We start from the raw sequence: 27,401 nt of genomic DNA, 5'->3' as shown, positions 1-27,401 counted from the left end.
GCTCATAATAGGATAGTTGTTGATTAGGATGTAAGTAATGTGAGCCTAAGTTCCCGATTAGGAAACCAGTGAGTAGGTTCAGCCTAACCGTATTCAGATGTCGGTCCCCCTTTGGTTAAGAGCTTAGCGCACTTTAGAGTTCAGACTTACCAAATTGGGTGGGTGTTTCTTTAACTCCACATGCGGAAAGGGGCTAAGCGCCTCCGATTGATCAAGAGACAAGTGATGCAGTATCGACATTCGCGAGGGATTTCCGTGAATAATTTGATCTAGATCATTCGAATCTTATCAAGTGACCAGGTAAGGACAGACTGATTATGAATCGAGCGTATAGCATTACCACAGCGAAGAAATGTCGAATCACGCATTATTCAGCCTTAAACACCTGAGAGCCGAGAGTATATAAGATAGGCTAACTAGGTGAGAGCTTGGGGTCTCCATTGAACATTTCGAATCTATCATCGCACCGATCATAAGACCACTGCACCAAACCAAAAAAATTTGGATCATTCTTTTCGTTAAATCCACTTCTTCTTCATCTTCATCACCTTCGTCAGATTCGCTCATAATCACTCTCGTACTTCGGAAAAAACCCCTTGCTCCACGATGTCGCGTCTTATCGTTATTCTCGGCATTACCGGTGTGCAAGTGAGTTTCGAAAGTTGATCTTTGGATATGCTTCATTGATTCGAGGCTCAATTTCCAGCTTGACTGACACCGAAGCTGTAGGGAAGCTCTGTTGCCGACGCTTACCTTTCGAGTCCCGGTTGGAAGATTCGCGGTGTGACGCGTAACGTTGCCTCTGATAGTGCAAAGTCATGGGAAACGAAGGGGGTTGAGATAGTCAAGGGTGATCTGGACGATGTGGAGTCCTTGAAGCGAGCCTTCGTGGGGGCCAACATCATCTTCGGCGTTACCGACTTCTGGACAATCTTCAAGGATCCAGAAAGCCTCAAAAAGAAGAAGCTCGGCCAAACGCTCGTGGAATATTGCTACGATGTTGAGCTCAAGCAGGGAAAGAATATTGCCGATGCGGCGGCCACTGTTCCTAACCTTTCCCGATATATCTTCAGCTCAATGGCTCATGCTAAGAATTCCAGTAACGGCAAGTTCGCTGAGCTCTATCACATGGACTCCAAAGCAGAAGCCGCTATCTATGCACAGAGCATCCCGGCGCTAGCTGGAAAATTCTCGCAGATTCAGGCGCCGATTTATTTCCAGCTCCCTTGGGCATGGGGACTCCCTACAACACCAAAAAGGGTATGAAAAAATGACTCGTTACAGCTGGTGATTCTCTGAATCGCACTCCCTAGCATATTTTGAGATATTGACTTGTTTCATAGGCAGCCGATGGAACTTGGAGAATGGCAGGAATTGGCCCCGGCAACAAGGGCATCCCGTTCGGACACGTTCGTAAAGATTTCGGTCCTTGCGTCAAGGCAGTTGCTGAGTCTGAGCCTAAGACCAACTTGTTTGCTGTTGGGGAATACGTGTCGTGGTCTGATTATCTTCGAATCTTTTGCGAAACTCAAGGCTTCAAGTCCGGTAGCTACGAAGAGCTTTCCTACGACAAATTCTGTGAATTGCTCCCCGGAGGTCTTGGTCACGAATTTGCTCACAATGTACTATTTTCCCATGAATTTGGCTACGAAGGTAGTGACCCTACCGTTGTGCGACCAGACAAGGTAATTATATTCTGCTAGTTATCTTATTATCATTCTGAGTGATCGTTGACATCTTTTATAGTTTGGTCTGAAAATGACTTCGTTCCGCGAGTATTGTCAAGAGACTGATTTCGGGGCACTATACGGTGGAATATGAGAAAGATCTGGGACCTTTGAAATTCACTAAAGATGGCTTTCATGGTACATTACAGTCTCTAAGCCAAGTTTTCCGTTGTGATAGATATCCATTCATTTACTTGATAAAAACTTTATCTCATCTGATCTCAGTACATACAACCATAGTGGGGGCTTTACAGAATAAAACCAAATGCATATCCAAAAAAACAACGCTCAAAATGCATCTAAACCCCCTATATACACATATCCCAACCAGGGCCCAGATCTACAAAAGCCAACCCAAAACAAGCACACCAACCCCCCAAACCCCCCACCCAGCAACAACCCTAGCCCCACCATTCAAATAATACGCAGCCCCAAGATAACTACAAGTAATATCGCCATCCCCATTCCGATACCCATAACTAGCATTCAACCACTGGCCCGTGGGACACCCAAAGCCCAACGTCGAAGGACAAGACTTAACAAGCGTATAACAAATATCCTGACAAGGCAGAATCTCCTTATACGGACCGGGCTGGATCTGCGAATCGATAAGCGGATTGCGACTCGAGTTTGTCACGACGCTTTGTCGGTACACGCTCTCAGCTGGTAAAGAGGAGCCGTTGATGAATGGTTGGCCTGCGTTGCGGACTTGGAGGTAGGATTCGTCTTTGGTGAAGTCTTCGCAGCGGGGGATGGAGACGCTGCAGAGCCATTGCTTGTAGGCGTCTGCGCAGTCGTCGCAGCCGACGGCAAGGGAGTACATTGATTCGGGTTCGGCGGAGCATTGGACTTGTTGGAGGCTGTAGTTGAAGCTTTTGTAGTAGTCTGAGGCGTAGGTGTCGTAGATTGTGCGGAGTTCGCTGACGTTTTTGCGTTTGGGGTTTGCGGGGACCGCGTAAGCTACTTCGGAGCAGAAGGTTAGGTTGAAGAGTACGGCGCAGTTATCGTCTGATAATCTTGTTAGCAGAGAGATCATAGTGGAGTAGCCATCGGGTTATTCAAAATGCGTACCTGCTTTCGTGGAGAAATTCATCGCCTTCCACACAGACCCACCACCGCCGATAATTCCATTCCCGGATTGAGTCGAGTTACCAACCATAGCAAGAATGCCATTGTACGTCGAACTCCGATTCAACCCGGTAATGTAAAACTGCTCCTTGGGCTTATTTCCCAATCCACGAGAAGTCATACCCATCTCAGTCGAATTGCTAATCCGACCTAACGTTGAAAGCCGATCCAACGCGCAAAATGACCGCTCCAGTCCTGCCAGCGCCGTATTGTTGATATTGTGCGCGAACATGGTATACGGCGGGCTCAGCTTCATCCATTCTTTGTAATTTGTCGAGTTGGGCTCGGACTGAGTCAGGTTATTAGTGACCAGCAAGGCGGCTGAAACATCAGCATCGATGAAGTAGAGGAATGAGTCGTTATGGACGCTGTGGAAGGGCGCATCGATAGATGCAGCAATTTGATATTGGTAATCTCCAGAGAATGTGGTCGAGTTGCGTGCTACGACGCCGATGAAAATGTCGCCGTCGGTCGTGATATTAGCAGTCGCGTAACCACCCTCCGCGGTGATCATTGTCTGCAGGCTATCGTCCTTGCCAGGTCCGGGCTTTTCAAGCGACTCGTCCGTCGAGTAGTAAATCTCTAATTGAGGGAATGAGCCGGGAACCGTGTCACTGCTATTAGACGTCGGCGTGCGACACGTCGTCAGCGATAGATAGACCGTCGTCTGGTCACGCTTAGCCAAGGGCTCAGCTTGTTGTCGTTTGCGCAGTTCAAGCTTGATATCGTCATTCTCCTCCACGCCCCGAGAACTCAAACTCGCGGGTAACGTCGATATCGTAGTTGCCTGCTTCCCATTCACCACCTCCTTCGTGACGAAGAACCACTGTATGTCTCCAACCTCCAACGTCGAATCCTGGAACTGGTTGTTACCCAGCGACTTCGCATCACTGGGATAATTCCTCCGCACAAGGTCCAGCTCGGCCGGTTCCCCATCCTCGCCCACATTATCTCGCAGCTCCAGCCCATTAAACGAGTCCAGCGCAACGGGGAAACCTGCCCCGTCGCTGATGATCGGCCCGCCGATCAGGCTGCTCTCCGTTTCGTGGGAGACGTCCGCGGCATGGCTGGTTGAGGCATGAACGATGCCTGTGAAGAGCGGATTAAGTGTGCCGAGGACCGTTGCAGTCAGCAAGTACTGCAGGGCAGCGTATTGTTGTCGCATGGAAAGTTGACTTGGGGGGGTTCCTGTGGTGCGGGATTGCGCATGGAGATGTGTTCTTCAGGTCGGTGGCGCATGTAAGATAGGGTAGCTTCCAATGTTGGCGATTGCTCCTGGGCAAGCAGTTTAAGACCCACCAACTTGCGAACCTCTTCCTGAAAGGTGTAATGTCCTCTGCTGCATGTGGAAATGTGTTGGAGGGAGGAACCGATGCTAATCGCGGACGGCCTTATCGGATTATTGTTGCCTTGATGCCTTGGCGCCACGGACCGACGCGTGGCTAGTGAAGTATACAGGCCAGTCTAGATTTAGACCCATCGAACACTAGCTATGAGCAAGTACAAATTTAATCTTCTAATGCAATCATATATATTTTCAGGTATTCACAGATTCAAAGCAGAACTATACGATAATGCCAAATATACTCGAAGGTAAATACCACGCTCACAGAGCTGGCCGTCACAGAGAATCACAAAAGATATCAACACACGGCACAGCCAGAGAAAATAAGTCACGGAAAATGAAACCAAGTAAACTCGTAAATCAGTTCTCTCCTAGCCAAAAAATCCCCCCTTCCACAACATCATTAGACCAGCTTCTGCCACCTCGCCAGGCACATACTGAAAACCACAATGGCTCCCATCACGCCCAGAATACCAAAGAACCATCCCAGGCCGTCGGCGTTCTTACCCGGCACATTAACGTTCATACCGAAAAGACCACAGATCAAGTTCATCGGGACTAGGATAGTCGCGATCAACGTGACCTTGCTCAGCACCTTGTTGACATGGTTGCCTAGCACGAGGTTGGTCACATTCAGCTGAGCCAGGTAGTTGGTGTGCGAGCGGCTGAGCATCTTCTCAAAATGAGCCAAGTTGGACATCATGGTCACCACGTGATCCTGAATGTCACCCAGATACAGTCCGATGTCGCCGCGAGGCGTAACCGAGTACTGCTCGTTGCATCGCTTGGAGAAACCACGAATAACGTCCGCCTTGCCACCCAGCAGACGCATGAGACTCATAACCTTCTTGCGGAGACCGCCAATGCGTGGCAGGAAGGACTCAAAGTCGTCGACGCGCGCGATGAACACATGGTCTTCGATCGCCTCGGACTCGAGCTCGACATCCCGAATAACGGGACCGAAACTATCGACAATGTCGTCGATCATGGCATAACAAATCCAGTCGCTACTGAGCGAGACGTAGTCGCGCAGCTTACCAATACGCTTGCGCACGTTGGAGGCGTGCGGGTTCTCCTCGAAGGAGAAAGTCAGCACTCCATCCCGGAACACCACCATGTAAAAGTTGACCGGTTCCAGGAACTCCTCGCTAGTCTTGTCCATCTGATAGAAAGTGCGGAAACAGACAAAGTAGTACTGCTTGAACAGTTCCACCTTCTCGCGCGCCTCCTGTGTCAGGATATCCTCCGTGGTCAGCGGGTGGATCGAGAACGCTCGCGAGATGGCACCGAGCTCCGCCTCCGTAGGATTGACCACATCCAACCACCACACACCACCCTCGGGGCCCAGCTGGAACAGGTCACGGAAGCTGTCACCGGGGAGCACCAAATCACCCAATTCAGCCGCGTGCACGGTGGTCTGCGACTCGGACGAGAAGAACCCAAATCGCATGGGCTCATTGATGTTGGGCAGGGTCTCAACCAGCTCCTTCTCGTCCAGTACATTGCTGGGTCTCTTCTCATCCACCTCTTCACACACCTCGCAAGTATCCGACGAATCGGCCGAATCGGCCGTCTTGAATTCCTCCAAACCAGGACTCTTCACACCCTGACGCAGATCGTAAAAGATGCGAGGCTTCTTGCTCTGCGAGCTCAGGCTATGCTTGCGGCGGCAATTGTTGTTGCCCGTAGCAATATTGGTTTGCTGGTTCAGAGCCACAAACTCCTCCAGTTCCTCATAGTCGATGACCGGGATACGGCCGGGCTCGTCATAGGTAATTGGCACACCGGGCTCCTCCGGCGCACACACGGAGATGTCACCGGGCGGGGGACGGATGGCACTGGCGTTGCTGAAAGTCGGACGGCGCGCGTGGGTGCCTCCCGAAACAGTACGTTGCAGCAAAGCCTCCAGATCTGGGGGCGCATGGCTTTCCAAAGTGTTGGCACGCTCGCGCCGACGAGGGTCCGCAAAAGCATCGACTGAGTTGGGCGGCGAAGACGAACGCGCCGAGACAGAAGAACTGCGGGACAAATTCCCTCCTGCCAGTTCCTGCTGGGCGCAGCTGATACGGCGAGGCGTGTGGAAATTCGCCGTGGGATCGACCGAGAAGCGTCGGCCCATTCCAGCTACGTCATGCTCCGAGCGATCGTCGTCGATCACTGCTTGTTCAAAGTCTCGAAAGACGGGAGCGCCTTCGCGCAGGGCATCTTGCACCTGCAACAGGTCGGGACGATCGGGCATCAATTCGCCTCTCGGTCCTTGCTGAGCAGCGGTGTTCTGGCGGCTCAATGGCTCTTCTTGCGGGGCCTCGATGCGCGGGGTATTCACGGCGTTCATATGGAAGCGGTGGTCATCCAGCTCGGGAACAGGAGTACTGTACCGGGTCAGGCACACGTCCTTCTCGGAACGGTGGCTGCTGGACATGGCTGCGGTGTGTTTATTTTGCTTTTCTGGTGGTTTTGATTGAAGGATGTTGCTTTTCTGGGGAGGATTGGAGGGGAAGAGGAGGTGAATCGGGTAGATCGAGTTTCGAGTTTAGCACGCCAGGTTGGGCTAATTTTGAATTTCCCTTTGAGATGGGAAATGTCGGTTATCGACTTTGAGATTTGGTGTTTTGAAGTTGTTAAGTTTGATATTGCTTTGTCGGCAGCACGAACAGCCACAGAACGTAAGCCGGTGTTCTTTTCTGATTCAAGAGGACCGTATTATGGGAAACGGGCCTCCATCCATGAGCCAGACCCTTCACGAGGGTCTGGCGTTCCCGACGTACGTCTGGCTGCGACGCTCAAAAGGGGGATTAGGCCAAGTTAGGGGGGTCTGGTGTCGCCTCCGCAGAAGACCCGGAACTTAGGGCCTGCAAGAGGGTGGAGGAGAGAGGAGTACTGAGTGTAGCGAAGTCCCGCCAACTTGAATGAGTCAAATGAAGGGGAGCGATAGTGCTCCAGGGCGACGACTGGGGGAGCGAGCGAGCAAAAGTGGACGCGAGCGAGCTGAGTCGCAAGCTTTATCAGAGAGGGTGAACTTCAGAGGGTCACTCGCAGAGTCTTCCACGGACGGGAAATGAACCTGCAAGGGCCTCGTAGAGGGGGTTTGGAGTTGGTTGATAAAGGCTGCAGAGATTTGACAGGGAATCTGCTTTTCCCAAGTAGAGCGGTAGTAGTTATATGTCTCGACAGACGAGAGGGGGAAGTGGGTGAAGGAAAGAGGAAAAAGTGGCGCCGAGACGAAAGGTTTGTGGCGAGAGACGCACGGGCTAAAATGGACGGCGGGCGATGATTGCGGGCGCGGGCCAGTCACGGCGACGGTAAATCATTCAGGTTCTCCATAGTGTATATACTCTGTACCGGAGAGGATCGTATGGATAGATCCACCTCGAGAATTAAATAAGAGAAACTCTTTAGATATTTCTAGGATATCTATTCTGATATTCTACTACATTTCATATATAATTGACATAGATATACTCAATCTTCCTGTACCGCCGTCGTATTGTGAAAATTTTCGGCGGGTCGGGTTGCAGACGGGGTTCGCCGGCCAGAAAAGACTAGAACGAGAGTTTTACCCTCTTTCGTCCATAGGTTGTTCCAGCCACACGTTTACCCCCTAGACTCCTAGAGCCCTAGGGCCAGTCCCTCGTCACCACTCCCGTTAGCCATGAGGCATTTGTTGCCGAATCTTCACCGGCATATCCTGGTACTTTTCGAGATAGGGTTAAGCGCTGACCATCAGTGCTTTTTTTCTTGTACCCTGCAGACTATGGCGTTGATCGGATGACCAGTGAATTGAGGCCTTTAACATGTAGCCTATGATCAGTCTTCTCTAAATTATTCTACGGAGTATGTCCGTACTTAGTAGGACTAATCCACCGAACTGCCAGTAGCGAAGACATGACTCCATAGTTAGGCACCTATCTTTTGTTCTCCCTAGATATGTACTCCATCCCCAAGAGACTATCACTAGTTGTAACACTACTTGAAACCAAAGGCCCATATATAACCATCACAGAAGACACTAATCATATCGAGAGACTAGCATAGGTCCAGCATGCACGGAATAAGTCTCCTCTTAGTCCCACCTTGAAGGTGTCGGCTATCTCAAGTGGAGACTAAAAGAGCAGCCCGGCAGCGATGGAGCATCACAAGAAGTGGAGGAAAAAGAAAAAGAGCACACGACACCTGATCACCACTAAATCCAATTCAGCCTATGAAGTTCTCCGACTGACCACTCTAACACCCTAGTCTAGCCTTACCAATCGAGCCAATTGACTCTCCACGAGTCCGCAGTTGATCAGCTCCACTCTTTTCCCCGACGTCGGACGCTCTTTTTTTCGCCAAGACCCGCATTCGAGTCATACAACCCCTCCATACAATTCGTAGCAACTCCGACGCAAAAGGCACAGTAACAACAACACCTTTCCCCCTCAATTGCACCAATTCCTCTAGGTACCGGGCCATTGAATCCTTGGAGGCTTCTGATTCGCAATTTATTTCCCTCCTGCCCACCATGGCCTCCTCTTTCGTGATCAGAACCCCTTGCTCCTCCGCCAACATCGGCCCCGGCTTCGACGTGATCGGCCTGGCCTTGTCCCTCCATCTCGACATCCACGTCACCGTCGACCCCTCCAAGGGCTCCTCCACACTCCCGCTCAACTGCGCTATCACCTACGAGGACCAGAGCAAGTCCACTGAGAAGATTAGCCTCGACCCCGAAGTCAACCTCATCACCCGTGTCGCCCTCTATGTCCTCCGCTGCCATGACCAGCGCGCTTTCCCCGTCGAGACCTCCGTGCACATCGTCAACCCTATCCCGCTGGGTCGGGGTCTGGGATCGTCGGGCACGGCCGTCGTCGCCGGTGTAATGCTGGCGAACGAGGTCGGTAAGCTGGGTTTGAGCAAGGACCGCCTGCTCGATTACTGTTTGATGATTGGTACGTGAGATATTCCTTGGAACTTGGACCAAGCATACCAACGGCTTTTTACTTCCCGGCGCAGGGTTCTGCTTCAGACTAGTATCTGCAAGAGAACTCATAGCGGGAGTAAAAGGAACAATTGGATCTTGCTTGGTCCACAACAACTCCCCGCATAATCGTATACTCACGCATTCCTCCCTACAGAGCGACACCCCGATAACGTTGCTGCATCCCTGTTCGGTGGCTTCGTTGGCACGTACCTGAACGAGCTGAAGCCCGAGGACGTTGCGCGCAAAGAGATCCCTCTCAGTGAGGTCCTGCCCGCGCCCGCTGGAGGTATCGATACCGGTGTCAAGCCCCCAGAGCCCCCATTGGGAATTGGTCACTACCGCAAGTTCGACTGGGCCCCGGAGATCAAGGCCATTGCAATTATCCCGGACTTTGTGGTGCCGACTGCCAATGCCCGCAACGTGCTTCCCCAAACCTACACCCGGGCCGACGTGGTACGTATGAGAATCGAGAAATATACCTTTTAGAAGACTCAATCCCTTCCCTCCAAGACGGCCTTGGTCTTTACTAAAATCTACGATATCTAACACTCTCAATTGTAGGTCTTCAACCTCCAACGCGCTGCCCTCCTACCCGCTGCCCTGGGTAGCTCTCCACCAGACCCGGACATGATCTACCTCGCCATGCAGGACAAGGTGCACCAGCCATACCGCAAGACCCTCATCCCAGGTCTGACCGAAATCCTGCAATCAATGAGCCCGGCCACCCAGCCCGGTCTTCTGGGTATCTGCCTGTCCGGCGCTGGCCCTACCATCCTGGCCTTGGCCACGGATCGCTTCACCGAGATTGCTGACCGCATCATCGCCCACTTTGCCACTAACAACATCACTTGCCAGTGGAAGCTGCTCGAGCCTGCCCAGGACGGTGCCACCGTCTCTCCGAAATAGAGCTGTTCCCAGGGGATGCTCCCTGTTCTTCCCAGCGTCATACGGTCGATCGTTTCGCTGTAAGTGGGCTCGCGATTTAAATATGACGCGCGTTGCACGCTGCCGTTCGTGTAGATGCATCTAACGACGGTGAGCCGGGAGCCGGGAGCCACGAGGGCTCAGTCCTCCTTGGATCGATCTGGGGGCAGGGTGCGTGAGTCGAAGCAGCTTCGAATGGCGCGTGTCCATGAGCTGACCGGCACGAGCGCACCCACTCCACCTCCCTTCTCGAGCCATGTGTCGGGATGCAAGATGGATAGTTTTGTTCACCGCTGCTTCTGCTTCTGCTTCTCCCGCATCATGCATGGCATCTGCATGTGGGCTGGGAAGATCATCCATTTTTTCGCTTGTTTCTTTTATCGTTGATCAATTAGCCTGGAAAAGTCATTTTTGGGACTGGGGTTCGTGGGAGACCGAGCGTTTGGATGCTGGTCGTTTTGTTACGAGTGGTCGCTTATTTTGAAGTATGAATATGCGGACCGGGTTCTATAGAGATAGACATTTGGAGTATATAGATGAATCATGAGCAACACGTCACCTTTTTTTGGGAAAAGTCCTCAATTAAACATAAACAAGCCGTATTTTCAGCATTGACAATGTAAAGTACTCTCGAAATTGACCAAGTCCGTCATTCGAAGTATAGTGCTTCTTGAATACTGTCCACTACGTAGCTCTCCGTCCCGCAGGCGGAGGCGGTGGGCAGATGACAACATTACGATAAGCGCCTCCCCAGGAAACTCCGATCCCAAGCCGCGACCAAAGTTCGGATCCTGTCGTCCATTCACCTACCAGTAATAATGGATAATATCCTCGCTCCGTTGCAAGATGCCTTCGAAGGCCAGATTGTACGTTACCATCACCACCGCGCCATACTACACTACACCATCATCCCTGCCCTGCTGGCCTATACAATCCCGCAATCCAGACACGAAGAGCGCGACATAGCTAACAACATCTAGGACTTCCACGGTCAACGGCTAGCTGAGCTACTTAGCACGGTACTGCTAATAATCTTCGGCGTAAGCGTTCCTCTCCCCACGTCCAACCTACAAGCTACGAGCTCTACTCTTCCAAACCGAAGCAAGCAATCGCCAGACTAACCAAATCCCATAAACCCAACAGGCAATCAGTTTCCTCGTCGGCTACATCTACAAAGATATCCATCTCACGCTATGGACCGGTCTGGGCGGTACACTGTTCACGGCGCTGGTTGTTGTTCCGCCGTGGCCGTTCTATAATCAGAATCCTGAGAAGTGGTTTGGGAGTGTGACGGGGAAGGTTGGGGGTGCGAGGGTTGTTGTTGATGGTGTTAAGGTTGCTTGAGGCAGGGAACAGAGAAAATATTTGGGAATTTTGTTTGGGATCTGGGAGTATAGACAACGCTGCTGAGTGTGGATATCTTTCGGAAATTGTGTATGCTAGAGCTACATCTACAACTCCAAGGGCGGGGAATAACAAGGATCATTGGTTTTTCCAACGTTTGTTTGAGACGTGATTTCCAGCCTTTCCGATCCTGTTTTGACTCTCGTGGCCGTCGCCATGGAGCTAGGTATCTGCGAATGTGTGTGTATTTGTAAGAAAGCTTTCAAAGGGCTCATAAGCCAACGCCCAGGCATTGCATTGTTCTCGTAGAATATTGTAAAAGGGAAAACATGGAAATTCACTCGTGAAAGACGACGCCCAGCGCCGTCTACCGTCCGTACTTCTGGAACTCCCAGTCTCGGTTGTCCAGTGGGCATACCTGTCGGGTCTTCAGCCATCGGGAGATGCAGTGGAAGTGGAATGCGTGCTGTAGAGAGAGGGATGTTAGTCAACACGGTCATGGACAAGGACAAGAACGGGGTTCCGGTTATCGGTTTGGAATGGGTATACGGACGTTGCAGATACCCCATGCGACGGTGCATTCCTCGTTGGTTGATGAGCCTTGGTTTGCTTGGCATTCGATACCTGTGGTTGTAGTGTTAATGTTAGCATTGATGCTGGCCCATCAGCGAAGACACCTCCCCGTGGAGACGTACACAAGTCCATAATGTGGTTTCGGCAGATGGCGCAGTTGTCAACGACGATATCCCAGGCCCAGAGGGCGACTGCATTCCACTAGATAGAGTCTCAGTTGAGCTGTTCTCGTTTTCAAGGTGGGTTGCTCCCAAGGTAGCAACTGCTGGATATATCTACCTTCTTGACTTCGAACTTCTTCCTATCACTGGCTCCGTCGGTGCCCTTTGCGACGGCCTTGCCCTTGGATGAAGAGGCAGAGGCTTCTTTCATTTCAACGTCCGCCATAGCTGTGGTTGTGTGGGTGTGACTTGTGGTTATGGTGGTGTCGGAGGCGGAGATTGGGAGAATGAATCGAGGGTTGGAGAGAGGGGATCACGTAGGGGACCCTCTCGTGGCGGCAGAAATAGGTGTAGCGATTAGACCCTAGGAAATTGTGGTGGCGGGAGGACAACCTTGGAGGTGAAAGGGATGATGGTAATATGGAAATGACCAAGGAAGATGACGGACACGGCGGAGCCTCAAAGGTTCTGGATAGCTCCCCCACTCCGTTGAACTGTTTGATTGTGTTTGTTCCTCAGTAGCTAAGCCTACTCCTAATTGCCAGGCGGTGAGTAGGGCGGTCTGAGCAAAAACACTGGGTGGCGGAAATCCTTAGTCATCCCCCGCTACGTCTGCGACCTGACTCCAGCGTCACTTGGCGATGACTCTCCTCTCTTCCTCCTCTACACCTACAACTTCCGCTAGACATGTCTCTCTCGTGCGATTTGCTCGTGCCTTTCTCTTCAACACTCTAGACCTCCTTTTCTCTTTCTGTGCTCGGTCCTTCTCTTTGCAACCCGTTGCACTCCCTGTTCGTTCTTTGCGCTCCGGCGTTGAATCATCTCTCTAATACCGTCGACAGCTGCTGAGCAGTGACTGGGCTTCATCCTTTGACTTTCCCGTTACCCGTGTTTCTCTCAGCGCTTGTGCCCTTTTGTTTCTTCTCCTTTCTCCGAATATCTTCCCATCCAGGCTGCCTATTTTTTAAGCCAAAACAACCCACCGTCATGTCGACCCAATCTCCTCACCTTCCCACTCCCAAGGGCACTCGGAATAGCAACAACGCCAACAACAACAACAACAACAACAACAACAATCACCGAAGACCCTCGAAGAAGCTGACTACCCCGCATACACAAAATTCCACTTTGTTGAGCACCCCGCCATCTTCGCCCCCGCGCAACATGAGTCCGGCTGGCGTCACAACCGATTCATCGGTCAACGTCCAAAACAAGAAGAAGCCTCCACGCTCCGGCAAGAAACCTCTGCCCCGCAACGGTAATGGAGTTTCGCCTGCCCCAAGTCAGAACGGGCACCGGCACACCAATTCGCAACCCAGCGTGGCGACTCCAGCGAAGGATAGCTCGGCAGCCTATGCAGGCCCAACCTTCCATGCGTCACCCGCCCCGTCGGCACTGCCCATCCCGAGCTTCTTTTCCAAGTCTTTCCCCGAATCCGATCTTGCCCCGACTCTAGAGACCGACAGCGACAATGCGGAGATAGAACCCGATCTTGAGACTACTCCGTCCAAACCTCGTGCTGCTCGCCCGCAGACTGCAGCCGTGACTCAGCCGGCGCAACCTTCCCCTCTCGATTTCCTGTTCAAAGCTGCTGTGCAGGCTCGTACTTCCAATACCATGGGTAGTCCCGAGGCCGCCGCTCGTGTGCGCTCGCCGCAGACCGATTCCAAAGTGTTGCGTTCAAATCCCAACCACACACCCGGTGGAATGTTCCCAATGGATCTCGAAACTGAGCGTGCCCGGGCTTCGCCAATCGGTCCTTCGTTTGCTCCTTCGTATCAAGATCGCATGAACGCGTTGCGATCTTCTAGTTCTCCGTCTCAGTCACCTAGTCCCGCTCTGGGTGCTAGTACTGAAGATCAAAACCGTTTGAAGACAGAGCAGCTGAAGTACATGTTGCTGAACCCTCGGCCTCAGGAGCCACCTTCGTCAACATCTCCACCAGCTCAGGCTCAGCCTGGCAACTACGGAGCTCCCAATCCTCTTCGGCCCAACATCAAATCGACCGTCCCTCACTACGCCACTCCGATGCGCACGTACTCGGGTCCTCCAGCTCAAGGGTATTCCGGTCCACCACATTCAGGGCACACTGACAACAACCATCATAACAACGCTGGTCGTCCGTCGTACCCTTACACCCATGCCAATGGCTCCCAGCCCTTCCGGAATACAAACTCGCCTCTGAGACGCGAAGTCCCCGGAGTTAATGGCTATACCAATGGCTATGGCAATGGTTACTACAGCAATGGTCACTCTTCTGGCCAATCGTCGCCTGCACCCTACGGGAATAATCATTATGCGGCCACTGCTCCCGCTCCTATGCCGCACCAGGCTGGCTTTATCTCTCCACAGCCGCAGTACACCCATGCAGCTTTTCCCCTGCCAACTAATTCTCCATCTCCGGCAACTTCCCGGCCGATCGATACCAAGAAGATGGAGGATGACTTGCGGCGAATCCTGAAGCTGGACGCTGCTCAAGCTCCTGGGCCAGGCCTTCCATCTAGTGGCATGCAGAGTTCATTTGCTGCTTAGCTTTCATTTTTTCATTTTTTCCCTCTCTTTTTGGTTTTTGATGAATGGGCATTTTTAAGGATGATGATATGGGCGTGATCTTTTCTTCTGCACAACTTGTCTTTTCTCAACACATTCTTGCTTTCATCGAGGGTCTGGATGTCTTCTATCTGCCATGTCTTCTTCTTTTTCTTTGGTTTTTAACGGCTTCATGCATCGGTTTCACAGGCGGTTTGCATAACATTCATGGACTGGGTCCATGAATGTCTCTGTTTTCTCGTGTTACCCTCGGCGGCTCATACTTTGATCTTTTCCTGTCCATTTCATCTATTCTTTGGCAATCATGTTTCCTTTCCTATGTCCCCTGTCTTTTTTTTTCTCTTCGCTTCAACGTCTATGACCTCTTCTTGCCACATGACGACAACGGTACTCGGTCGGGTGGTGTTTCTCATGATGCATTGGTTTCGGGTTTTGGGTTTCCAGTGGAAGTTCATCAACTTTGGTTTCGGCTTGGCTGGCTTCGGTTTGGGCTCGGTTCGGGTTTAGTTTGACGAAGCCGGGCCGCTTCGTTTGCATCGGTCGGAGTCGGGATCCTGCAATGCACTGTGCTTATTCTGGATTTGCACGGCACTTTGGTGCCTAACTGGCTGGGCTCGAGGACATTGAATGTCTCTCTGCTTGACTGGTGGCTGCGATTGTGATTGCGACAGCAATCATACTCATTGGTCTGCTCGCTGCTTCATTTCAGCGAGATCGTCATTCTCTCGCTTTGCGTTTCTTTTTTTCTTTTGTGTTTTTCTCTGCCTATCTTGTGTTGAGTGCCTGGCGTTGGGGGTGATTGACTGCTTTGGTGGTTGATCTTGTCAGCGTTATGCACTCTGGTGTATTTCCCCCTACGTTTGCCAGCCAGACTCTGTTCTGGATGGCTTTGTGATTTTTTTTGACTTTGGCATCTTGTATGTTGCGAATAAAATTCGCGTCCACTCGTTTGAACTTGCTGGTTGGTAGATATTTTCTTTGTAGTGCTTGGTTGTAGTGGTAGGGAATCTTGGTATTGTCGAGAAACTTCTTTGAATGGTGTAGATAAGGCCAAGGAATAACATTTACAAGGCTTCCAATATTAACAATGGTTGTACAACAGGATCATTGAACCTACATAGGCAAAGTCTTCGTGATCTTCAAAGACAATAAATGACATTAGGATACCAGCTTGAGATTACAATACTATATCTCATCCATATGGACACTTGAAGTGTTGACTGACAGCTTGATACCCTTGACTCTGAGATAAATATTCCCCTTGACCCAGTCAAGTACATGTCTCCACTGGACAAGTGCAAATTGAGCCGTTGAGCTTTATATTTCCAAGTGTGTACCACCATCAGGAAGGATGAATTGATTAGTATGATATCTTGGTATACACCTTTTCCATCCATGCATTATCGGAATTACCCCGTCAGTCCAGATCTGCCTCTTTAATTAGTTAAAAAAGTGCTCCCTTTCTAGTACCTTCAGCTGCCCATTTACGCTAGAATTCATACTTCTTGTAGAATAATAAACAGTATAAAGTACTAAATATACTACTCAATTGAAATACCTGACTGATTCTTATATCAAAACTCAATCCAGTAAACCCCCAAATTTCTTAACCACCAAATGGCTTGCTTGGTGGAGTGGTCCACCTTCTAGTCTTCCAGAGTTGAAACCACCGAATCACCGCCCCCCGAGCCACTCCGTTTAAATTTTAATGGAAGCAACGGCGGCGCCCGGGAGAACTTCTTGCGGAGGGGCCCTCGCCGAGAAGTTAAAAGGGGAGAACGGTTGATGGTTTGGTCTCCGGCGCTGATCTCAATTAGAAATTTGGCTAGAACGGGGTTCGTGTGGTATACTTGGCGAGTTTGGATCAGGGTCTTTACAATTACAATGATACTCCGGTAGATAGAAGTTATTTTCTGCTTGACTCAGTCTTGAATTTCTTTCTTGAGAAACTACAGCTCAATCTCTTCTCTACTCCGTCCTCTGTACTCAATTGTGGACATTCATACGTGGATTTGCCTCACCATCTACGCGGGCGTTACGTGGGCGTTTCCCACCCCCTTAATAATCGGGTCGAGACGCCACTCTGCTCCCCGGTCGTCGGGCCCTGCTCCACTCGGATTTGTCTGGGCCAACTGCTAATTTTATACTGCGGTTAGATTGGGTCACCGAGGCATCTGATTCGGTCCTGAGGATAAAGTATCCCCCTGTTGCAGGGAAAAGTTGGTTTCGTTGGAAAACCTGGTCCAGGGACATGAATGATGATAGGCAAATAGGGATAATAATCTTCTGAGAAGGTTAAAGGTTTGCTTTTTTTTTTGCTTATGGCGTGATAAGAGATTTTAGTGTAGAATTACCGAGAGGCTATGGATTCTGGGGATGTTCTCGTTCTGGTTGTCGATCTTGTCTCGGACCTGATGAAGCTTAATTTGGGACAGGAGGGTAGACGCCACGGCAGAGAAGTGGCTGAGGATTCAGGGCTGATACACGGAGGACATGGTAGTACTGTAGTACAGGGCCATCATACTACCGTCATTCCTAGATGAATGTTCTGGAAAAGTTACAGAACTTGGCTCGGCCGCTTAAGGGTATTTGTCGTGTCAACAATGTACAGAGTAGTAAATTGCTGATGGCGTCTTGCACATGCTGAACTATGTCCGTCAGCACTTTAGGCAGACTCGATGCACGTCGGCGTAGGCGTATGTATGTCAGAGTTTGAGTCGGTTGACAATGCGATTATCATTCATCATTATGTAGACTCCGTAAAAAAAGAAGAAAAGAGTCCAGTGCAAACGTGAGAAAAAGGGCTGGTATGCTGCGCTCGGCAGTAGCGACGACATCATGATCTGCATGCCTGAAGGTCATGGGCCTGGATGCGGCCAGGGGCGATGAACTGAGAAGATATCAGCACACACCAAAGTCATTGACTGGTACACAAGGTTAAAAGGTTCAGCGGTTCGGGGATTTCCAGTGGTTCAGTTCAGGTACCTGATAAAATTCCCTTTAACCAGAGTGGTCCGTCCAAAAAGGTGGTCGGCGGATCCTCAAATCACGGGGAAAGGACCATCTATCATATTTTTCGTTCCTGCCATCCTTACCTAACCCTCTCTCCCTCTCTCCTCTCTCCAACTACACTACTCGACTCTTACTCCCTTGAACCTATCTTTGTACCTTGAACTTCTCCTTCTCATTTCCCTACTCATCTTCCCCCATTTGATCACCACCCATATCTCTCGCTGATCCCCCCGTCGGAGACTCGGTCGCCAAATGACCGCCCTCTTGTGTCCTTTCTGACCAAAAACCTCTCCCCCCCCTCCCCATCCTGACACCATGGCGAACGCGTAAGTTCCCCTCTCTCTACTGTCCTTTCTAGCCTCTTATTTTCGCTTTCACTCCCCTTTTGCACTCATCCTGCTGCCGCTCCTTCTCCAAGTCTCCTCCCGTTCTCCGCTAACCCCCTAGCCCTTCTAGTTTCGGTTCGGCATGGCGCTCCTTTTGGCATACCATGACCTCCTATGACCGTCATGCCTCTCACGATTCTCCCTATCGCACCGGTCGACACGTCCCCCTGAGCCAAAGCCGCCATGAACCTCTCACCTCCATTGCTACCAGCGCTATCGAGTCCCGCCCCGACCTCACCAGCCCTTACGACGACGAGACAACCAAGGGCTTGGCATCCGCACAAGCGACCGAATGGAACGGCTCTCCAACCGAGGTGGGCTCGCCAAACCGTCCCTATTCCCCGGGAATGCGATCGCTTGCCTCTCAAAAACGCGGCTCCAACGAGGGGCCTGATGGTCCGGCAGAGATCCAGATGCAGAGCTTCCATGACGGCGCGCCCCCTCCACCCCCGGTCGCTCACTCCTGGCGAAAGATTGAGCGGTGGTTGGAGCACAACTACGAGGAACTGTTGGATAACCTCGGCGAAGGATGCACACAAAACGACATTAATGAATTGGAACACGAGCTGGATGCCACTCTGCCCCTGGAGTTGCGCGAGTCGTTGATGATTCACGACGGCCAGGAGCGGCCCGGTCTGCCCACGGGTGTCTTGTTCAGCTCTATGCTTTTGGACTGCGAAGAGATTGTGCAAGAGCGGAGAAACTGGAAGACTGTAAATGACGAATTCCTGAGCCACAATGCTCCCCTTTCTGCGCCGGTATCTAGCTCTGCCGCAAGCTCGTCCTCTGCTGCTCAGCAACAAAGCAACCCGGGCGCGTGGCGCAATGATCTGCTCGACCGCCAGGATTCGCAACCACCGGGCGCCGTGCAAAAGGCATATGCCCACCCCGGCTGGATTCCGGTCGCCCGTGACTGGGGCGGCAACCACATCGCCATTGATCTGGCTCCTGGGCCTGCTGGCAAATGGGGCCAGGTCATCATCTTTGGCCGCGACTACGACTGTAAATACGTGATTGCGCGGTCGTGGGCAGCGTTCCTGGCCGTCTTCGCGGAGGATCTATGCAGCGGCAAGACCTTTGTTAACGAGGAGACCAACGAGATGAAGCTGAGGGAGTTCAAGTCGCAGAATGTTGAGCCACCATATTTGGAGATTTTGCGCTGGCGGACGGATCAGAAGTACGGACGTCGGGCGCCGCGACGACGTGGTCCCAATGGTCTGGGTGCGAATGCCAATGGCAAATCCAGCAGTCGGGATTCACCATATGGCAGCCCAACTCGGGCCGAGGAGCGTGGCCGCTCCCCGCATCGGTTCTCCAAGGGCCCTGTGCAAAGCCCCAAGACGCCATTCGGCGTATCTAGCCCTCTTGCTCGTGTGACGGAGGAAACTTCGAGTCCCGTTACCACTGCCGGCCCAACGATCTCGGAGGATCCCCGGGAGAACGGCAAGGAGGTCGAGCAGACTGAAGATCTGATGGAGGTTGCTACGCCGCAGATCTCCAACAAGGAGAACGAGGGATTCCCCGAGAAGACGACCGAGACGAAGGTGGCCGAGAGTGAGAAGACCGAGAAGAGCGAAAAGAGTGACGGGACTGCAGAGCCCTCGAGCGTTATGGACTCGGAGGTTCTTGGAGAGATGAAGAACGTGGCTATTTAGAGTTTGAGTTTGAGCTCGTGCTCGTACTTTACGCTGAATGGACATTTTTCTTCCTTATTCCTCTTCCTTTCTTGCCGTGTCTTTACCTACCTCTATCACCTTTACCTTTCTCGCTGGGTCTTTACCATTTCTCTTTCCAATCCAAGGGCAACGCAGGCGTCGATGAAACGAACTTTTGGATCTACGTGCCACTGTTTCTGCTTCGTGTATAGAACTTTATTTTATTTCTTTTTTTTTTTTTCCATCCGTGTTTTTTCTCTCCGGTCTCTGTGGTTTCGCGGCATTTGTTGTAACTTTAGGGGGACTGAGGGTTAAGCTTGAGCTTTTTTTTTCATTTTCTTTGTTTTTTTCTTAGTGTTTTGCGTTGCTCTTTTTTGGACTCGCCATCAAGCTGGCTGCTGTGCTCATGGTCTCTAGCCTCTGCTTTTCTTCATTGAATATTTGCCTGTAATTCTATCATGATGCAGTGTTAGTGCTCTGTGGTTTTTTCGAGGGTCCGACTCCAATTCATTTCCCTTGGTCGAGGGTCTGGCTGTGTTTGGTTCTGGTTTTGTATCCTGTGTAGTTGTATATCCATAGAGTGCTCATGATGGTAAGTCTTTTGGTTTCTTTTGATTGGTATATAGATCCTCTTTCCTGTATATCATATCATCAAGAGGTATGTCATACTTAATATCAACATATACAAGCATCCATTAACAAGAGCCAACTCCTCTATCCTCGTTTATACCCCCAATTCCACCTTCTCCTTCTTTTCTCCTCAATCCCAATCATCATCATCATCCTCCTCCTCATCCCTCCTCACCCTCCCACTCCGAATACTCTTTCCCTTCCTCCCCGCAAACCCAAACCCATTCCCCCTCCTCCTACCCCCCTCATCCTCCTCATCCTCATCCTCACCACTCCCCCCCCACCCTCCCCAACCTTAACACCCACAAAAACCCCCTTCCCAACCATTCTCTTCTCCAAAACCCCAACTCTAAACCCACTATCCGTAGCATCAAACCCCCTCTCCCCCAACCCCTCAAACCCAACAACCCTCTCCACACCAACCCCATCCTTAAACCCAATCACACACGGTAACACCCGGATACCAAGTTTCTCAACGAGGAACGGCGTGTTGCGCACGTCTACCCGCGCGAAGCGCACTTCGTGGTGGTGCGGTGCTAGTTGGGACAGTGCGCGGTCCATTATCGAGCAGCGCGTGAAGTCCGGGTGGTAGAAGTGGATTAGACTGCGTGTTGAGGATGTTGTGTGGTCGAGCACTGATTGGTCGGTTGTTAGGGTTGGGTAGGAGTCGTTGTGCGTCAACGTTGCAGAGGTGGAAGTGGGAGGAACGGTGCTGGTGGAGGAGGGAGCATCCGTGCTGCGGTTGTTCTTGCCAGAGGCGAATTCTGCGTTTAGTTGTTGGATGCGGGTGTCGCGGTAGCTGGGGTCCTCTTCGTTTTCGAGGGCTGCGAAGAGGGCTTCGTCGTCGGAGTCGGTGGGCATTTTTGCGGGACGGGTGTGTAGGAGTGTGTGTGTGTGATTGATGGTGGATGGTAGGTTCTCCGGATGGTCAATGGTCAATTGAGTGGGTTTGACACTTATTTAAGTGTTTTTGTGGTTGTTCAATTGGAGTTGCTCGAATTGAGGGGGATGTTGGAGGAAGGTTGGAGGATGCAAATTAATTTAGAGGGGCACGGGGGTTGCTCCACCCGGTAGCTCTTGGTCCTATGGGTTGAGCTACTTCTTACGTACTATCTACTAGATATGGGTAAATAGGTTTGATCATTGTGCATATATAGTATTCTTTGCGAATAGAGTCTTTCTTGTTTTTAAAGGTATTAAACACTCAATCGATTTGGAATTGGGAGCGTTTTGGCATAGCATCGGAGTAAATATCGTATTCCATTCTCAGAAACTACTCTGGCATCTCTCGGTCTTCTAATTTCGGGGTGAAAGTGGTTGAAAAATATACAACAGAGACCTACTAGACCTCTTGGGTTATATTAGAGTCAAATAACCCTGTTGTTTCCAAGAATTTGTAGGTTTCCAAAAGCTTCTATCCGCCGTTATGAGCCTCACGACTAAATACAGGACCAAACACGATGAAGCATCCATGTGCTAATAGGTCGCCTTTCATAGTGATTCTTGGACATGACCTGACTGGAGGAAATGGCAGTAGACGTGTCTATCTCTTTAAGTCTCTCATCTGCCTCGCGGCACTCCGCCACAATGCATGGCCCTGTGGTGCAATCTGATTTGGCGCAAGACAAGCGCTATTGGTTGTTGGATGTCCAAGCCCCTAATTATGCAGCGTATCGCCCAGTTTCAGCCCCGCCTTTCACCCAGCCTCATTAGACTTGAGGCATTGGGCACTTTTTAGACGCCATCTCGGAGTTTCTTCTCTTCACTCGATGTTCTCGCTTTCCTAGATTCATCGTTGCTCTACCAACGCTGTCAAAATGGCGGATCCCTTGACAGTGCTAGGCGCTGTCTCGTCCGTCGTCCAACTGGTAGATTTTACTACCAAAGTCTTCGAGCGAGTGAACCACTATATTCGCTGTGTCGACGAAGCTCCAGAAACCCTACGCGATATCGGAATCCAATTACCTCTCTTCATCGACGCATTGGGTCGGATCCAATTCCATATCGACTTTGGCCACTTCAATCCACAAGCTTCATCCGCCCTACAGATGGTGATTGATGAATGCTATTCGCAAATGACTGCACTTGATGACCTCATGACAAAGTTGACACCTGAGCAAGGCGATTCAAAATTGACAAAGACTCGGAAGGCGATTCTCAGCTTGAAAGATGAAAAGACCTTGGAGAGAATCTTCTCTAAGGTTTCGGGATATATCCAGATGCTCTTGCTTTATCAGAATTCCGTGACTTCAACACATACTATGGTTAACACCAAATTGGTGTGGAAACAACTTGAAAACGCATCTTCCTTGCAAACGATGAGCATAGACTCTGTTTCCACGACGAGGGACTCCCAAAGCCTGTCAACTGAAACTGAAACCAGCACACCACGTGTGGCTTCAAAAACTCTCACCAACTATTCCAACCAGAAGCAACGGCGAACATCATATTTTATAGGGCTTGCCAGATTTGGCTTACTCTGGGCTTTCCAGGCAGATCTAGATCTCTCTTGGGGAAATTGTGGCTTCTCTATCAGCCCTAGCCTTCATTTTCAACGGCTGGTTAAGAACACTTCGCCCGGATTCCAGTTGGTGTACAAATGTGAAATTGAACAACTTGACATTCAAAAAGCATCCAACAAGCTCTTCAAATTATTTCAGAGAGGGGTCATCTCGCCGTGTGATACCTTCCCTGACGGAGCGACATGGCTCGAGGTATGTTGATAAGGTTTGCTCCTTGGAAGTACTTTCTACTGACAAAGACCTAGAGAATTTTGAAGCGTTCAATGTGCAGCCCAACCCTAGTTCTTGAGTTTATAAAGGTCTTGTGCAATTGTGGTGCGTCAATAAACGCCAAAACACCGTAAGTTGATAGGCCACCCAACATCTGCACTGTTCATCTCTAGTTACTAACGGCCTGGAGTACATAGACTTCTATCACGTGTTGCGAGATTCAATGTCGACGGAATTCATTTAGCATTGGTAAAGGAACTGCTTGCATCAGGATACGACTGCTCTTTAGACACTAGCCACACAGATCCTTCTAGTTGTTTGGCTGGCTTCTGCATCCATGCAAGTCGAGGCGGCGAAAGCGAGCCCTTCCTTCTCAGATTTCTTAAGGAATGTTCCAAAAATGCTTACGGTAAGTCTGGCTAATGTCACGTTGAACGTAGCGTACTGTGTCTAACAGTTATGTCCAGGGGTTTGGGGCCAGACTCCCCTGATGGACAGTGTTCTTTGTGGCTCTAACGCTGAGATTTCGAAGTTCTTGGAGCATTTGGAGTGCCTTGAAGGAAAGAATTTTCTCGGTCAAACAGCCTTTCACCTCGCTGTCCTACGATCAGATGTGCTCTCGCTGTTATTAGAGACACATTCTGACTTTGGTGGCACCGGCTTCAATGAACCCGACATTGATGGCAACAGCCCCCTAACTTATGCTGCAGCTTATGGATGTACCGAGTCGGTGAGAATTCTTCTCGAGGCCGGAGCAAACCCATTAAAGGGGGGGCATCTAGATTTTATAGAGTGGGCTTTGAATTGGAACCACTGGGATGTGGCAGCCGAAGCTCTCACATTACTTCGTGCAACCGCACGTGCCTCTGACGGATTTATACAAAGTGAACTGCATCATCTCATGTCTGCACGACAGGGTAATCCAGAGTCGTCCGAGCTTGGTAAGATGCTTAACCTGGGAGTTGACAAGAACATGCTATTCGAGGATGGCAAGACTTTACTACATCATGCTCCAAACTCAGAGTGGATAGATCATTTGTTTGATGCGGGATTTCAACAAATTGATCATAGCGACAGTAATGGCGAGACTGCTTTGATGACCTTCTTTCCGGATTGGAGTGGTCAAATCGCGAACATCCTGGCCCGAGGGTGTAATGTTAATCACCGGAATAACAAAGGTGAAACAGCATTGCAAAAAGCATACACCGACGGACGACGTTCTTATATTTCTATATCTCACAAGGATGCTGTCACTCCTAATTCTTATCGGCTCAAATCAATCTCGAGTATTCTTGCCGTCATAGCCAAACTTCTCCACCAAGGCGCAGACACTTCGATTCATGACAATTGCCGTTGCCCTTGTGCTCCTGATGGATGCTCTGCAATTCTTCAGTTGCTTTCTCGACGGGGATACTACGATAAGTGCTATATATGGATATTGGAATGTCTCTTAATGCTCAATGAGATCCAAGGACAGATAGTTTCACAGAAAGCATTGTTTGAGATATATCGTTTGCGGGAATTTGAATTGGCTGATATGACCCATGTCTGCTGCCGGAGAGTGTCCGCCATGACTCATGAGCCCATGGAGGATGCAGAAGTCGATGAAATTATTGACGAGGAGATTGAATTCGTGGCAATTCTCGAGGAGACCATGAGGAATAGGTCTTTCAATCCAGACAACGAATCAGTCGAAGAAAGATGGTTGAGTTTGATCGGCGACTTTTGGACCCCAGACACACCTTTCAAGTGCGAGGAATCTTGGTGGTTGTGGGATCCAGCTACCGGTAGACTTCAACGAGCTCCTTTTACGACCAATTCGATAAGCCCATGTAACACTACATCGATGAATTTTCGAATCGAAGAAGAGCGAGACCGGTATTGGTACTGGGAGGACGGGCCAGAGGTAGGTGGATTACCCCAAAGCTCAGTCTACTCAGCGTGGGTGGAATGGGTTTATCAAAATCCAGACAAGTACGACTATCCCCTTCCAGTGGACAGGGATTGGTATGAAAAAAGGAAGTATTGGGCGACTCGACAGGCTGAGGTTCTGGAAGGGTTATCATGATTGACTACATGATACAAATACCGTAGTTTTGAGTGTGTAACGCCATCCAAATAATATCATTAGTAATTTGCACAAGATTCAAATGATTATAATCCGCTTTTCTTTTACTTTTCTCGGAAGTGATGATGCAGAAATACTGCGTTCCTGCCCTACTGGTGCTTTGCTGGTACATACAGGGGTTTGGTGGACTCTGCTCCAATTTTAGCCGAGTTTTGTGAAGCTGGCTAATGAGAGAACCCATTTGAAGGCTTATCTTTCAAAATTGACGTGTCTAATTTAACCAAGTCTTTTTCTCACTAACTTATTGAGTCCTAGTACAGTTTTTATAGGTCCGAGCATTCAACATTTGAGGTTGAAATTAGCTGAGTCAGCCCCCTAAGCCCCCTGCTGAGGTAAGCAGGCTGGTTGCGGCCAAAAGATTTGCTCCCCTTGAGGGTGTTTTCTCCTTCGCGCGTCGTGTACGCTCCGCTGTCTCAACTCCGCTTCATCTCTCGACCATTTTGGGATTTTTGCGCTTCATTCCCAGGCGTTTTCTTTCGCTTTACTCCGCGTCGCCTTTGACCTCCTCCCTTCTTTCCCAACAACTTCCCCAATTAACCCGCTCGGGGCTACTCCGCCACCATGGTCGAAGACAAGAAGACTGACGACTACACCGTCGAGATGGACAAGCTCGATCAGGGGGAAGCAAGGAATTCGAGGCGGCGCCTCCTCCTTTGACTCGTGCTGCTAGTTCCCCGCCTTCCTCTCTATCGAACAACCCTGCCCTTCCGGTTCTGGCGTATTGCGGCTCTTCCATCCTGATGACCGTGATGAACAAGTATGTTCTGTCGGGATTGGACTTTAACTTGAACTTTTTGCTGCTCATGATCCAGGTATGTGGTCTTGATATCTATCGGGGTGCAATGGCCTGTCTAATTTGCTAATTATTCGGCAATAGTCCATCGTCTGTATCTTTGCCATCCAAACGTGCAAGTCTATGGGTCTTATTACCTACCGGGACTTCAGCACCGACGAGGCCAGGAAGTGTATGATCTTCCCCTCCCTTCCAGTCAATTTTACAATCTTGAGTGACAATAGGAATCTTAGCTAACATTGTTCTTTCCTCTGATAGGGTTCCCCATTACCCTCCTGCTGATCGGCATGATCTACACCGGTTCCAAGGCTCTCCAGTTCCTGTCCATCCCTGTCTATACCATCTTCAAGAACTTGACCATCATCCTGATCGCCTATGGTGAGGTTCTCTGGTTCGGTGGCTCCGTCACCAACATGACCCTCTTCTCCTTCGGTCTGATGGTTCTCAGCTCCATCATCGCCGCCTGGGCCGACATCAAGCACGCCGTTGAGAGCAGCGGCGATACCAGCAGCAAGGTTTCCACTCTGAATGCTGGTTACGTCTGGATGATGATCAACTGCCTTTGCACCTCTTCCTACGTGCTCGGCATGCGCAAGCGCATCAAGTTGACCAACTTCAAGGACTTTGACAGTACGTATTTCCCCCTGTCTTTGCGATGCACAATGAATTGCCATACTAATTCTCAATACAGCCATGTTCTACAACAACCTCCTCTCCATCCCCGTTCTCATCGTCGCCACTCTGCTCGTCGAGGACTGGTCCGCTGCCAACCTGGCCCGTAACTTCCCCGAGGCTAACCGCAACGGCATCTTCTTCGCCATGATCATCACCGGTGTCTCCTCCGTCTTCATCTCCTACACCTCCGCCTGGTGCGTGCGTGTCACTTCCTCCACCACTTACTCCATGGTCGGTGCTCTGAACAAGCTCCCCATTGCCGTCTCTGGTCTGGTCTTCTTCGACGCCCCCGTCACCTTCCCCAGTGTCTCTGCCATTGTCGTCGGCTTCGTGTCCGGTATTGTCTATGCCGTTGCCAAGATCAAGCAGAACGCCAAGCCCAAGACCGGCATTCTCCCTACTTCCAACCCTCTGGTCAGTGCCAGCAGTCAGAGCATGCGTGACTCGCTGCGCTCTTGAGCCAGCTGGGCTATCATCGAGTTGAATAGTTCAATGACAGGAGCTGCGCCAAAAGCAGAGAAAAGAGATGAAATGACCTTTCCTTGTTGTTCTTGTTCTCGTCCTTGTCCAGCAGGTCATCCTTTGAGTACTAAGGGTGACCTGGGACCCCGTGCATCACCGCTTCCCTAAAAATACAGTGGGGGAACTTTACTTTCTTGCATGTGTATGATTCACGTTTCA

General features: G+C 50.5%; 12 protein-coding genes across 12 annotated transcripts; 8 read left to right on the top strand and 4 right to left on the bottom strand.

The window, feature by feature from the left end:
- Positions 1-606: 606 nt before the first annotated feature.
- On the top strand, positions 607-1,821 carry N7496_010427 (CAZyme family GH35; the record flags this gene model as incomplete). The annotated part of the gene is made up of 4 exons (XM_056703340.1): positions 607-648; positions 730-1,260; positions 1,344-1,685; positions 1,747-1,821. 4 exons carry the CDS (start codon positions 607-609, stop codon positions 1,819-1,821), a joined length of 990 nt encoding a protein of 329 aa, XP_056552340.1.
- A 246-nt stretch (positions 1,822-2,067) lies between these two features.
- Positions 2,068-4,020, bottom strand: N7496_010426 (MID1 family protein; the record flags this gene model as incomplete). The annotated part of the gene is made up of 2 exons (XM_056703339.1): positions 2,068-2,735; positions 2,799-4,020. The coding sequence occupies 2 exons, from the start codon at positions 4,018-4,020 to the stop codon at positions 2,068-2,070; spliced, it is 1,890 nt and encodes a 629-aa protein (XP_056552339.1).
- A 583-nt stretch (positions 4,021-4,603) lies between these two features.
- Positions 4,604-6,622, bottom strand: N7496_010425 (magnesium transporter CorA family protein; the record flags this gene model as incomplete). Its single annotated transcript, XM_056703338.1, has 1 exon — positions 4,604-6,622. The coding sequence occupies one exon, from the start codon at positions 6,620-6,622 to the stop codon at positions 4,604-4,606; it is 2,019 nt and encodes a 672-aa protein (XP_056552338.1).
- A 2,079-nt stretch (positions 6,623-8,701) lies between these two features.
- Positions 8,702-10,063, top strand: N7496_010424 (homoserine kinase; the record flags this gene model as incomplete). Its single annotated transcript, XM_056703337.1, has 3 exons — positions 8,702-9,125; positions 9,312-9,610; positions 9,719-10,063. 3 exons carry the CDS (start codon positions 8,702-8,704, stop codon positions 10,061-10,063), a joined length of 1,068 nt encoding a protein of 355 aa, XP_056552337.1.
- Positions 10,064-10,899: 836 nt separating this feature from the next.
- Positions 10,900-11,425, top strand: N7496_010423 (signal peptidase complex subunit 1; the record flags this gene model as incomplete). Its single annotated transcript, XM_056703336.1, has 3 exons — positions 10,900-10,947; positions 11,062-11,121; positions 11,225-11,425. The coding sequence occupies 3 exons, from the start codon at positions 10,900-10,902 to the stop codon at positions 11,423-11,425; spliced, it is 309 nt and encodes a 102-aa protein (XP_056552336.1).
- Positions 11,426-11,792: 367 nt separating this feature from the next.
- On the bottom strand, positions 11,793-12,385 carry N7496_010422 (SCF ubiquitin ligase complex subunit HRT1; the record flags this gene model as incomplete). Its single annotated transcript, XM_056703335.1, has 4 exons — positions 11,793-11,891; positions 11,979-12,049; positions 12,121-12,199; positions 12,278-12,385. 4 exons carry the CDS (start codon positions 12,383-12,385, stop codon positions 11,793-11,795), a joined length of 357 nt encoding a protein of 118 aa, XP_056552335.1.
- A 761-nt stretch (positions 12,386-13,146) lies between these two features.
- N7496_010421 (uncharacterized protein) lies at positions 13,147-14,691 on the top strand (the record flags this gene model as incomplete). The annotated part of the gene is made up of 1 exon (XM_056703334.1): positions 13,147-14,691. One exon carries the CDS (start codon positions 13,147-13,149, stop codon positions 14,689-14,691), a length of 1,545 nt encoding a protein of 514 aa, XP_056552334.1.
- A 3,345-nt stretch (positions 14,692-18,036) lies between these two features.
- N7496_010420 (SMI1/KNR4 family protein) lies at positions 18,037-19,762 on the top strand (the record flags this gene model as incomplete). The annotated part of the gene is made up of 2 exons (XM_056703333.1): positions 18,037-18,047; positions 18,178-19,762. 2 exons carry the CDS (start codon positions 18,037-18,039, stop codon positions 19,760-19,762), a joined length of 1,596 nt encoding a protein of 531 aa, XP_056552333.1.
- An 801-nt stretch (positions 19,763-20,563) lies between these two features.
- N7496_010419 (thioredoxin domain-containing protein) lies at positions 20,564-21,253 on the bottom strand (the record flags this gene model as incomplete). Its single annotated transcript, XM_056703332.1, has 1 exon — positions 20,564-21,253. The coding sequence occupies one exon, from the start codon at positions 21,251-21,253 to the stop codon at positions 20,564-20,566; it is 690 nt and encodes a 229-aa protein (XP_056552332.1).
- A 956-nt stretch (positions 21,254-22,209) lies between these two features.
- N7496_010418 (uncharacterized protein) lies at positions 22,210-23,115 on the top strand (the record flags this gene model as incomplete). The annotated part of the gene is made up of 1 exon (XM_056703331.1): positions 22,210-23,115. One exon carries the CDS (start codon positions 22,210-22,212, stop codon positions 23,113-23,115), a length of 906 nt encoding a protein of 301 aa, XP_056552331.1.
- A 409-nt stretch (positions 23,116-23,524) lies between these two features.
- Positions 23,525-24,578, top strand: N7496_010417 (ankyrin repeat domain-containing protein; the record flags this gene model as incomplete). The annotated part of the gene is made up of 3 exons (XM_056703330.1): positions 23,525-23,533; positions 23,582-24,280; positions 24,429-24,578. The coding sequence occupies 3 exons, from the start codon at positions 23,525-23,527 to the stop codon at positions 24,576-24,578; spliced, it is 858 nt and encodes a 285-aa protein (XP_056552330.1).
- A 1,235-nt stretch (positions 24,579-25,813) lies between these two features.
- On the top strand, positions 25,814-27,179 carry gmtA (GDP-mannose transporter; the record flags this gene model as incomplete). The annotated part of the gene is made up of 5 exons (XM_056703329.1): positions 25,814-25,846; positions 25,882-26,064; positions 26,130-26,217; positions 26,304-26,675; positions 26,737-27,179. 5 exons carry the CDS (start codon positions 25,814-25,816, stop codon positions 27,177-27,179), a joined length of 1,119 nt encoding a protein of 372 aa, XP_056552329.1.
- Positions 27,180-27,401: the final 222 nt, after the last annotated feature.

This window comes from Penicillium cataractarum, assembly GCF_028827025.1.
Source record: "Penicillium cataractarum strain IBT 29864 chromosome Unknown utg000008l, whole genome shotgun sequence".
NCBI lineage: Eukaryota > Fungi > Ascomycota > Eurotiomycetes > Eurotiales > Aspergillaceae > Penicillium > Penicillium cataractarum.
Note: the sequence above shows the minus strand (reverse complement) of the source record. Positions and strands in the feature narration are given on the sequence as shown.